The 13079-nt window shown below is 51.8% G+C and overlaps 1 protein-coding gene across 1 annotated transcript in view; it reads left to right on the plus strand.

Moving 5' to 3' along the window:
* garem2 (GRB2 associated regulator of MAPK1 subtype 2) overlaps nucleotides 1-13079 on the plus strand; it is a 50162-nt gene that overhangs the window by 30479 nt on the left and 6604 nt on the right. Inside the window, exons 3-4 of the mRNA XM_004914970.4 lie at nucleotides 9415-9545; nucleotides 11144-12292. Of these exons, the coding sequence (XP_004915027.2) occupies nucleotides 9415-9545; nucleotides 11144-12292 (1280 nt within the window). The remainder of the gene's footprint in view (nucleotides 1-9414; nucleotides 9546-11143; nucleotides 12293-13079) is intronic.

A 13079-nucleotide genomic window follows, 5' to 3' on the forward strand; every position in this document is an offset into this window, starting at 1 on the left:
GGGCAAGATGGAGACAGTAGGGCAAGATGGAGATAGTAGGGCAAGATGGAGACAGTAGGGCAAGATGGAGACAGTAGGGCAAGATGGAGACAGTAGGGCAAGATGGAGACAGTAGGGCAAGATGGTGATGGAAGGGCAATAAGGAAAAGTGGGGCAAGATTGGGAAAATAGGGCAAAATGGAGACTGTAGGGAACAATGATGACAGTTGGGCAAGATGGTAATAGTAAAGGAGTCATCAGCTTATATGTCTGTGAATGGGGGCATCTGACAGGCCTGCCCAACTGATATCTGTCTGAAAATTGGCCAGACATTGATTGGGCAATTGATGCGGTCCATAGGGCAAGATGGGGACAGTAGGACAAGATGGAGACTGTAGGGCAAGATGGAGACAGTAGGGCAAGATGGAGACAGTAGGGCAAGATGGAGACAGTAGGGCAAGATGGGAACAGTAGGGCAAGATGGAGACAGCAGGGCAAGATGGAGACAGCAGGACAAGATGGAGACAGCAGGGCAAGATGGAGACAGTAGGACAAGATGGAGACAGTAGGGCAAGACGAAGACAGTAGGGCAAGATGGAGACAGTAGGGCAAGATGGAGACAGTAGGGCAAGACGAAGACAGTAGGGCAAGATGGAGACAGTAAGGCAAGATGGAGACAGTAGGGCAAGATGGAGACAGTAGAGCGAGATGGAGACAGTAGGGCAAGATGGAGACAGTAGGGCAAGGTGGAGACAGTAGGGCAAGATGGAGACAGTAGGACAAGATGGAGACAGTAGGGCAAGGTGGAGACAGTAGGGCAAGATGGAGACAGTAGGGCAAGATGGAGATAGTAGGGCAAGATGGAGACAGTAGGGCAAGATGGAGACAGTAGGGCAAGATGGAGACAGTAGGGCAAGATGGAGACAGTAGGGCAAGATGGTGATGGAAGGGCAATAAGGAAAAGTGGGGCAAGATTGGGAAAATAGGGCAAAATGGAGACTGTAGGGAACAATGATGACAGTTGGGCAAGATGGTAATAGTAAAGGAGTCATCAGCTTATATGTCTGTGAATGGGGGCATCTGACAGGCCTGCCCAACTGATATCTGTCTGAAAATTGGCCAGACATTGATTGGGCAATTGATGCGGTCCATAGGGCAAGATGGGGACAGTAGGACAAGATGGAGACTGTAGGGCAAGATGGAGACAGTAGGGCAAGATGGAGACAGTAGGGCAAGATGGAGACAGTAGGACAAGATGGAGACAGTAGGGCAAGATGGAGACAGTAGGGCAAGATGGAGACAGTAGGACAAGATGGAGACAGTAGGGCAAGATGGAGACAGTAGGGCAAGATGGAGGCAGTAGGACAAGATGGAGACAGTAGGGCAAGATGGAGACAGTAGGACAAGATGGAGAAAGTAGGACAAGATGGAGAAAGTAGGGCAAGATGGAGACAGTAGGGCAAGATGGAGACAGTAGGGCAAGATGGAGACAGTAGGGCAAGATGGAAACAGTAGGACAAGATGGAGACAGTAGGGCAAGATGGAGAAAGTAGGGCAAGATGGAGACGGACAAGATGGAGACAGTAGGGCAAGATGGAGACAGTAGGGCAAGATGGAGACAGAAGGACAAGATGGAGACAGTAGGGCAAGATGGAGACAGTAGGGCAAGATGGAGACAGTGGGACAAGATGGAGACAGTAGGACAAGATGGAGACAGTAGGGCAAGATGGAGACAGTAGGACAAGATGGAGACAGTAGGGCAAGATGGAGACAGTAGGGCAAGATGGAGACAGAAGGACAAGATGGAGACAGTAGGACAAGATGGAGACAGTAGGACAAGATGGAGACAGTAGGGCAAGATGGAGACAGTAGGACAAGATGGAGACAGTAGGGCAAGATGGAGACAGAATAAGCAGTTCAGAAAGAGCTAGATTACCATGGGTTGGACAGTCCATATATAAATCCTGTGACTCCCCTACAACTAACAATCCAGTAACTTTTCAATGACCCGAGGCCCAGAGCAGAGTAATTACCGTATTGGGTCTGAGCGCTGGGAATAACCTCGTTTTATCCATCCAAACATATTTCTTCCCCCATCTGTATTACTCAAAGCACAAACTATCGATCTGCGTCTGTCTCAACCCCTCCACTAACTATACCAGGGCCGCGTGTGAGAGCTCAGACCGGTGTCTGTAGGAGCCATGTTGGAATTCCGGAGAGCCAGTCTGATTTATACGGAGCACTCACTCCCAGGGCTTTTAAACGTTGCAGTCTCGGTGATTAATAAGTTAGAGGTTTAGTCTTCGTGTCTCTGCCTTTAGACTTCGACTCCATTATAAAAGAGACCGTAGCTCGGAATGAGTCCTTTTATGATCAGCAGAGGGAGGGGCTCATTGATATAGAGTGTAAGCTCTACGGGGCAGGGACCTCCATCCTCTTGTGTCTTTGCCTCTTAACTTATTGCAACTGTATCTTGTATTTATTTGTATTTATTGTTATACTGTGTATTTATCTATTATTATCTTAATAACCCCCTGTTTGTATTAATGTATCTACTGTACAGCGCTGCGTACATAAGTAGCACTTTATAAATAAATATATACATACATACATACATACATACATACATATATACATATATCGACATTGTGGAAAAGCCGATCAACCCATGATTTTCCCCCCACAATCCTTCTAAAATTAATATGGGGTGCTTGGGGGGCCACGTATGTACCTATTGTCCTTCCCTCTACCCATCCCCTATCCGTCTCCTATCCATCCCCTACCTGTCCCCTACCCGTCTCCAACCTGTCCCCTACCTGGTCCCTACCCTTCCCCTACCCATCCCCTATCCGTCCCCTACCTGGTTCTTACCCGTCCCCTATCCGTCCCCTATCCATCCCCTACCCGTCCCCTACCCGTCTCCAACCCGTCCCCTACCCGTCCCCTACCCGTCCCCTACCCGTCCCCTACCCGTCCCCTACCCGTCTCCAACCCGTCCCCTACCCGTCCCCTACCTGTCTCCAACCTGTCCCTTACCTGGTCCCTACCCGTCCCCAACCCGTCCCCTACCCGTCTCCAACCTGTCCCCTACCATCTCCAACCTGTCCCCTACCCGTCTCCAACCTGTCCCCTACCATCTCCAACCTGTCCCCTACCCGTCCCCTACCTGTCCCCTACCCGTCTCCAACCTGTCCCCTACCATCTCCAACCTGTCCCCTACCTGGTCCCTACCCGTCCCCTACCCGTCTCCAACCTGTGCCCTACCCGTCCCCAACCCATCCCCTACCCGTCTCCAACCTGTCCCCTACCTGGTCCCTACCCGTCCCCAACCCGTCCCCTACCCGTCTCCAACCTGTCCCCTACCTGTCCCCTACCCGTCTCCAACCTGTCCCCTACCTGGTCCCTACCCATCCCCAACCCGTCCCCAACCTGTCCCCTACCCGTCTCCAACCTGTCCCCTACCCGTCTCCAACCTGTCCCCTACCCGTCTCCAACCTTTCCCCTACCCGTCTCCAACCTGTGCCCTACCCGTCCCCTACCCATCTCCAACCTGTCCCCTACCTGGTCCCTACCCGTCCCCAACCCGTCCCCTACCCGTCTCCAACCTGTCCCCTACCTGTCCCCTACCTGTCCCCTACCTGTCTCCAACCTGTCCCCTACCTGGTCCCTACCCGTCCCCAACCCGTCCCCCACCCGTCCCCTACCCGTCCCCTACCTGTCCCCTACCCGTCTCCAACCTGTCCCCTACCCGTTTCCAACCTGTCCCCTACCCGTCTCCAACCTGTCCCCTACCCGTCTCCAACCTGTGCCCTACCCGTCTCCTACCCGTCTCCAACCTGTCCCCTACCTGGTCCCTACCCGTCCCCAACCCGTCCCCAACCCGTCCCCTACCTGTCTCCAACCTGTCCCCTACCTGTCCCCTACCCATCCCCTACCCATCTCCAACTTGTCCCCTACCTGGTCCCTACCCGTCCCCAACCCGTCCCCTACCTGTCTCCAACCTGTCCCCTACCTGTCCCCTACCCATCCCCTACCCGTCTCCAACCTGTCCCCTACCTGGTCCCTACCCGTCCCCAACCCGTCCCCCACCCGTCCCCTACCCGTCCCCTACCTGTCCCCTACCCGTCTCCAACCTGTCCCCTACCCGTCCCCTACCCGTCCCCTACCCGTCCCCTACCCATCTCCAACCTGTCCCCTACCCGTCTCCAACCTGTCCCCTACCCGTCTCCAACCCGTCCCCTACCCATCCCCTAACTGGCACATCATTCAGACATATACCTCTATGTGGCCTTCAGAGCTCATTGTATAGAGAGAATGATAGGCTGGGAGCAGAGGGATTGGGGGCTTCATGCCAAACGCTACTTGGCCGTTTGCCCATTGAGTCCAACTGATTCCAGAAGCCAAGAATAAGCCCATTTATACGCGGAGCCTGTGAGCTGACAGTCGGGACGGGCAGGGTGGCACCTCGGCCTGCAGTGATTTACAGGGGATGTGAGCTCAGTAAAATCCAATATTTACTCCGGAAGGAAGGATGACAAATGATAGCCGGGATTATTGCAGGGTCCCGGGGGGAGACAGCGCTAAGTGCAGAGAGAGGAAGAGGGGGGTTTCCTGGGTCAGGGCACCGTGCCTGTAATTTACTATTAAAAGATTTATATGTAGAAGGTACAGGGGATAATAACCAGAATAGATATAGGTAGCAAATAAACTGTTGCCATTAAGGGGTTAATATGGGAATCTGAAGTACCTGCAACCCCCCCCCCCCCGGAAAGGAAGGACTAACTAAGGGTTAATACAGAGAGCAGGTTGGTAAATGCACTTTGTACACTCTGTGCCCTATTGGGCAGCTTTATGAATGAGAGAGAGGAATAATGGCGGTTAGTAGCCATTCACTGCCCGCGGCGGCCATTCATAAACACTGCCAGGGGGTTTAACCCCCAACAGCCTTGTTCCAGGATAATCCGTGTAGTTTCTAGCTAATTCGGTTTCCCATTTCTGCTCTTTGTGGTCTGAACTTGGACTACAGAGAATATCCGGCCAGCGGAGCCCATATATAAGGAATGGGGGCGGCTGGACGGTAGCCATATCCCAAACACAGGGGGGGCTCATTTATAAACACTGGGAAAATGTGTACATAGGCAGTAACCCATAGCAACCAATCAGCGATCAGCTTTTTTTTTTTCAGCCAGCTGCAAGTAGAACAATGAAATCAAACATTTGATTGGTTGCCGTGGGTAACTGCCCAGGTGCAGATTTGCCCAGTGTTTATAAATGACCCCCAGTATCCACAGCTGATGGGCTCAGGAACTACAATATGTGGCTTAGTGGTTCCCTAGTTGCACCCTGGGCGCAGGGCAGGAATGTACCAACAACAGAGGGGCCGCAGGTTGGCCGGCCCGGATTTACCCCTGTTTTTCACATTCCCTGGGGTCCCTGTTTTTCATTTCTGGGGGTAAGTGGTATCCAAGGACACAAATAAGCACTGACCCCCATAAATCAGATAGGTGACCATTTTGGATTCGCTGCAAAATTCCACATTTATCCATTGGCAGATTTTTTGGCAAAACGGCTTCAAAAATTGGCGTGGAAAAAATTCACAAAGAAAAAAAGTCGCGGGCACATCAAAAAAAGTTGCGGTTGTGTCAAAAAAGTTGCCATTTTTTTGCCGTTTCGTGAATTTTCGGTGAATCTAAATGACTATTAGAGAGTCAATGTGTTGCTTTGGGTTTCCCTGGGGGCCCAGTCCGACACCTTGGGAACCCCTGAATGTGATGGGTGGGGGCGTTGCTATGGCACGGGATCGTTGCTAAGGGTTTGAGGAGATGCACGGCCAACACTGGGGGGGCTGCTGAGCCGGGGGGGGGGGGTTTGTGTGCCGGTTTGGCGGCTCCGCTCGGGCACGTGCGCATTACTCTCCCCGTACGTGATGGGAAGAGCAGGGGGGCTGCCAATTGCCCGGAGTCGGAAGCTTTTAACTCATCTACAGAATCAGCTGAGGACGAGCTGTTAATAAATAAATCATTATCCCCCTTCTGTGCAGATATGGGGCGAGATCCGGGGGCGGCTGCCTGCCGGCTATGGGAACATATGGCTACAATAATGCGCCGTAATGGAACCGGGACTGTCCCTTTGCATCCGCCTGAGAAATAAATGCAACCCCATATTAAAGGGGAAGTTCACCTTCACATTAACCTTTAGTATCACATTGATATTCTGAGACCATTTGCAATTGGTCTTTATTTTTTATTACCAGTAGTTTTTAAAAAAAATGATTTTACTTTCTGTTCCGCAGCTCTCCAGGTTGGAATTTCAGCAGTTATCTGGTTGCTAGGGTCCAATTTACCTTAGCAACCAGGCAGTCGTTTAAACAAGAGACTGGAATATGAATAGGAAAGGGGCTGCATAGAAAGATACGGAATAAAAAGTAACTGTAATAATAAAATTGCAGCCTTAGAGAGCAATAGTGTTTTGGTTGCCGGGGTCAGTGACCCCCATTTTGAAAGAGGAGGAAGAGAAAGGCAAATAATTAAAAAACCATAAAAATAAATAATGAAGACCAACTGCTAGGAATAGGTAATATTATAACTTACTACCCCTTTAAGTTTACTCTGCTCCAGGAGCCCTAGTTACCTGCACGTGTGGGTGCTGCCATACTGTCCATAGCAACCACTTTCTTCTCACCCACAGGCTCATAATGGGATAAATATGGAAACATTGGTTCAGCATAAGGAACAGCAATCACCTATAGCAAATACTTAGGAGTCAGCCCCGCCCCCATACATGTGTGAATGCTGCCCCCCTGCCCGGAATAAACCATATAGTAATCCAAATGGTAGGTGGAGTCACACATTATGTTTCAGAGAAGCATCCAATGACCTGAGGGGAAGGAGCTTAGGGACCATGGAGCACTGAGGTACCCCTGTACTTTTGATATGGTAGATTTTTAAAAATTTTTTTTGGATAAATTGTATATTTATTGTATTACTATTAAGCATAGAGAGAGAGAAGATGTGGGGCAACATAATCACAGACGTAGGGGGGCAGAGGGATCATAACGCCCCCTACCTGCCCAACCTCTGGCATTGTGGCATCGAGAGGGACTTCCCTGAGCAATAAGGCACCTAGCAACAAACTACCCATGATTCCTAGCTGTCCATTGACTCTCTATGACTGCCTCCAAGTTGTTATAGTTACAGGCCTGGGGCCCCCGAGGCTCCTCCCACTGACTCCCATTAGGCTTCTCCTATAAATGGGACGTGGGTGACCTCTGGGAGCCGGGATAGGGCGAATCAATGATTAAACAAGAGCTGATCAATAGCAACCGGCTGCCATCGCTGGTTACAGCCATCGACATGGAATTGACTAAACTGGGACTGACGGGGCACAAACAAGTCATTAACCCCTTCCTGGGGCACAAACAAGTCATTAACCCCTTCCTGGGGCACCCATGGGGCAGCTATTACACTGGATACTCAGCGAAGCACCTTCTCTGCCTGCAGTTGGTCTCTTGTTGGCCAAGGGTGCCCAATATTTCCGCGGATGTGAGTTATAGTTCATTGTGGAGACCCCCAATATTATTCCTGGAGAGCAGCAAGTTCTGTTCATCCCAGTGGAGACATTTCCTTTGCAACACGTGAACCAGTGGAGCTTGCACTCTAGTGCTTTCCCTATGTAAAACCATGAACTGTAACCCTTAGCAACCAGTTGCCAGATAGCAGATAGTGATATTACCCATTAGCAGTGAGAGGGTCGGCCCAGGGCCAAGTGGCCCATACAATGAGCCTGCTGTGTGAATAGAATGGGGGGGGGGGGGGTAGGTACTGATTCACATTCACTGACTCCTCCTCTGTCTGTAAAGCAGCAGTACCAGGTCCAATACACAAGTACCAATGTCATTTCCTCTATAGGAGTCTCATTGGCCATTTAAATTGCCTTGGGGGTCCCTCGCTGACCATCCCTTGCCTTGGGGGTCCCTCGCTGACCATCCCTTGCCTCGGGGGTCCCTCGCTGACCATCCCTTGCCTCGGGGGTCCCTCGCTGACCATCCCTTGCCTCGGGGGTCCCTCGCTGACCATCCCTTGCCTCGGGGGTCCCTCGCTGACCATCCCTTGCCTTGGGGGTCCCTCGCTGACCATCCCTTGCCTTGGGGGTCCCTCGCTGACCATCCCTTGCCTTGGGGGTCCCTCGCTGACCATCTGACCATCCCATGCCTTGGGGGTCCCTCGCGTATATATATATATATATATACAGACTATAGAGAGAGGGAGGGGCCCGTGGGAACCCACACACCCCAGTAACAATAGGGGGGACGCCGGGGGGGGCAATGAGGGGAATGGGCTGCGGCACAGAACCAAAGCTGAACGGTCCCATTCAGACACTCGGAGGGTTCATGGAGGAGTCACTGCAGACTAATTATCTCTAATGAATGGAGTCACCGGGCTTCGTGTGGGACTTTCCCTGAGCCCCAGGCGCCCCCATCCCTGCGGGCAATTATTATTCTGCCCCGGCTCCCCGTCCCACAGCCACACAGTGTTTAGTGCACAAAGCAACTCGTTAGCTGATTGTATTGTCTGTCTCTGTGTCTCACCGAGTGTCTCTGTGTCTCACCGAGTGTCTCTGTGTCTCACCGAGTGTCTCTGTGTCTCACCGAGTGTCTCTGTGTCTCACCGAGTGTCTCTGTGTCGGGCGTCTGAACACTCGGCCAACCATGGGCATAATGGGCATAATGGGCATAATGGGCATAATGGGCATAATGGCTGCGCCCCTGTGTCTGCTTCATGTTACTGAGGGGTGCTTCATGTGTGACTCCATGTGTTAATCTATGTGACTCCATGTGTGACTGCTACTAGGGCAACAGTTCTACACCAAGTAGGAGCAGTAGCAAAATTGGGAATAAACATGTCATTTCTGTGCTGTCACCCTGTCTTTAGTGGCATTCCCATTGTCAATTCCCAGCATCCTCAGCGCTGAAACCTGTACATTCCCTTCAGTTTCTTATGGAATTTGGCTGCTGAGAGCTTTAGTGCTGAAGGACAGCGACCTAAACAGCCCGAACTGTATCCGTAGCTTTAGCGCCCTCTAGTGCAGATAATTGGGAATAGGCCAAAGGCTGGTTTTGTGTTCTTTCTCGCCCTCTTGTGGAAATAAATAGGAAGCGCATTCTGAATCTTTAGTTTCTGGCACAACAGCATTTACTTTTCATTTTAGCCCCCTAATAACTAATGATTGGGTTTCAAGTGGTCTAAAGACTTGCAGTTACACAGATATCTGTATTATATTACAGGGGAAGGGGGGAAAAAGTACTGTCCCAAATTCCCTCAGTCCTTATCATTCCCGCTGGTACAGCCAAAGGCCCTGCTCTCGGATGGGGACTTTGCAGCAGGAGTGAGTTGTTTGCAGCAGTGACTGAAAGCTCAACCCATTCTTATATTCCAGGAAAGTTCAAGCTCCTGGACCAGGACCGGGATGTGCGAGAGCCAGTGCAGTATTTCAGCAGCGTCGAGGAGGTGGCCAGCGTCTTCCCTGACCGTGTCTTTGTTATGGAAGCCATTACCTTCAGCGTCAAGGTGAGCCCCGCGCTGCCTCTGGGTGCAACGTGTCTGATGTTATTTTAGAAGATGGATGGGTTCCGCTGCAGTAACTTCCAAACTATTATGATGACATCACTAAGCACCGTTTATAAGGATATAATATACAGTTTGGTCCCATAGGGAAATGACCCAACCAGGGTTGGACTGGGCCACTGGGACATCCAGTGGGCCCCAGCGGCCCAGACCTGACCCTATTGCAGCTTTCTCTGACCTCCGATGTCCTCCCCTGACGCGTTTCACATTTATGTTCAGGGGAGGACGTCGGACAGGAGCCCCTGCAGGGGGGGTTAGGGGTGCGTGGTGGGGGATGCAGCCGGAGGAGGCACCTTGGTGGGTGCGGGGCCCCTGGGCGGCAGCCCCGGTGGGCCCTGCACCCCCCAGTCCGACCCTGGACCCAACTGCATATTATATAGCTATTAGATAGATAGATAGATGATAGACAGATAGATAGATACTGCATTCGTGAGGGGGGCCCAGGTCTGCTGTACCTTAGTCCCCCCTTAAATATAGTGGTGCAGTCGGGGGGGGGGGAGGGGGTGCGCGGAGGAGGTACTGGTTGTGCCGGGCCCTCTTAGAAGATTATTATGCAGGGGAGCCCCACGTGACCAAGTTACGCCAAACTGAGATGTTGATATAGACGTGTATGTGAATGTAACGCAAGTGGAGTAATACAGAATAATGAGTATCAGAAAAGAGAGATAATTACTCCTACATCTTCTGCCCGGACCCCAAGTTGCCATAAAGATCCAGCTGGTACCAACCTAGAGACTTGGCAGTCAGAAGGTCAGAGTTCCCTGCAATGTGGGTTCCTTCCATGCATTGATTATAGATATCCCATTAGCCAGGGTCGGACTGGGGGGTGCAGGGCCCACTGGGGCTCCCACCCCAGGGGCCCTGCAGGTGCCCCCGCCAGCCACATCCCCTAACACCCCCCCAGGGGCCCCCCTAACTCCCCCGCAGGGTCCCCCACCAGACATCCTCCCCTGAGTGCAAGTAAGTTTAACATGTCAGGGGAGGAACGGTCGGGCAGGGGGAGCACTGGCAAGGTTGGTTCTGGGCTGCCGGGGATTTTTCCTGGTGTCCGGGCGGCTGGTCTAGACCCAACACCATGCCAAATCATTGCACCTTTCCCTTAATGGTTCAACTTTTAAATAAACATGGGGTGGCACTTAGCCAACAAGTGTCAGTTAGTCCAGAGCGTAGGGTTAAATATTGGCAAGATGTGTCAGTTGGTTTTCACTCACCCATTAGTACAGGGGTGGGAAAACTACGGCCCGCGGGCCACGTCCGGCCCGTTGGTCTTTTTAAATCCAGCCTGCAAGTCTCATCACGCGAGACTTGGCGTCTGGGGACTAACGAGCAGAAACGGCGTAACGCCGGCCCAGCCCGTCTGTCAAATTTTAAATGCCACTGTGGCCCCTGAGCCAATGTGGCCCCTGCATTAGTATATAATCATTTCTAAGCCTTCCAATGCTACCAGCCATTAGCAGCAATATCGACTTACTTACCGCTCAATGTGGTTGGGTTCTGTCCCAGTTTGATGCATTGTCTCATTTCTTCTCTTTCGGTTCTAGGTGGTCTCAGGGGAATTCAGTGAAGACAGTGAGGTTTATAACTTTACTCTGAACACTGGGGATGAGCTGACCCTGATGGGCCAGGCGGAAATACTCTGTGCCAAGACGGTGAAGGAAAAGTCGCGCTTCAATACCATCCTGAAGAAGTTGGGCAAAGCGGGCACGCTGGGCAAGCAAGTGAAGGGAAAGATGCCGTGTCTGATCTGCATGAATCACCGCACCAATGAGAGCCTGAGCCTCCCGTTCCAGTGCAAGGGCAGTTTCAGCACTCGCAGCCCCCTAGAGCTACAGATGCAGGAGGGGGAGCACACTATCCGGAGCATCATCGAGAAGGTGCGCTTACCCGTTAATGTGGTGGTTCCCACCCGTCCGGCCAGGAACCATTATGACCTTCACGTCATCCGGGAGGGCCACCGCTACAAGTTGGTGAGCATCATCTCCAAGACCGTGGTGTTGTGTTGCCTCCTGCGGAAGGAAGAGGTGAAACCCTTCCACTTTCTGCTTCTCACTGACATGCCCCGCTTCTCTCTCCCGGAGGGACTACTTTGTGGAGACCCTCACTTTGACAAGCTGGTAAGGGATTGCGCTAATTTTTGCCAAGAACATCGCTTCAACCCGGACGACTACTCCAAGGCTGTCCGAGAGACCAAGACAGACTTTGCAGAGGAGTGTGCCAGTCCTAGAAAGATCAGAGTCTGCCTCCAGGGTTTCTCCGCCGGTTCCATCAACTACACCCGGGAGGAGCTCAGCCAAGGCCTCCAACGTTTATCCCTGTGCGTCTACAGCGGAGCCCTCCCAGAGGAGCACAGCGGCCAGGACTGTCAGCACCCAGGCATGGCTTCTTCTTCAGACTCAGAAGACAGGGAGTACATGACTCCTGATTGGGTGGAGCAAGATTTTAGGACTCAGGAACAAGTGGAGATCCCATATGAAGAACTCTGGACCAATCAAAACTCTGAGAATTATTCTGAACCCAGCAGCAAACCTCTTGGTTTAGAATGTGGCAACAAGGTCCAGCAGGACCTCATTTCTTTTGTAACCTCATCTACGGCCTTAGAGGGGAAAAGCAGTTCACCTACTCCACCAGCCTTAATTGTTGATGAAAAAAGGACTGAATCGCCTCCTCCAGTGCCCCCCAAATCAGAGGCAGTAAGTTCCCATTAATCAGACCTACCTAAGGGAATATTGTATTTTGACATTTATTAATTGAGTAACTACTCTCTGAGTCAAATTTATTGAGTCACCCCGTATAGTTCCAGGGGTTCCCAGGGCACAAATAAGCACTCACCCCAAATCCCCCCTAACTGGCCTTCAGGCTGGGCCCCCTTAGCCCATAACAAGGTTACAGATATATAGAAACATTGGGGTAACAGTCACCCTGCTATAGTTCCAGGGGTACCCAGGGCACAAATAAGCACTCACCCCAAATCCCCCCCCTATCTGGCCTTCAGGCTGGGCCCCCTTAGCCCATAACAAGGTTACAGATATATAGAAACATTGGGGTAACAGTCACCCCGCTATAGTTCCAGGGGTACCCAGGGCACAAATAAGCACTCACCCCAAATCCCCCCCTAACTGGCCTTCAGGCTGGGCCCCCTTAGCCCATAACAAGGTTACAGATATATAGAAACATTGGGGTAACAGTCACCCCGCTATAGTTCCAGGGGTACCCAGGGCACAAATAAGCACTCACCCCAAATCCCCCCCTAACTGGCCTTCAGGCTGGGCCCCCTTAGCCCATAACAAGGTTACAGATATATAGAAACATTGGGGTAACAGTCACCCCGCTACAGTTCCAGGGGTTCCCAGGGCACAAATAAGCACTCACCCCAAATCCCCCCCTAACTGGCCTTCAGGCTGGGCCCCCTTAGCCCATAACAAGGTTACAGATATATAGAAACATTGGGGTAACAGTCACCCCGCTATAGTTCCAGGG

This window comes from Xenopus tropicalis, chromosome 5 (assembly GCF_000004195.4).
Source record: "Xenopus tropicalis strain Nigerian chromosome 5, UCB_Xtro_10.0, whole genome shotgun sequence".
In the NCBI taxonomy this organism is placed as follows: Eukaryota; Metazoa; Chordata; class Amphibia; order Anura; family Pipidae; genus Xenopus; species Xenopus tropicalis.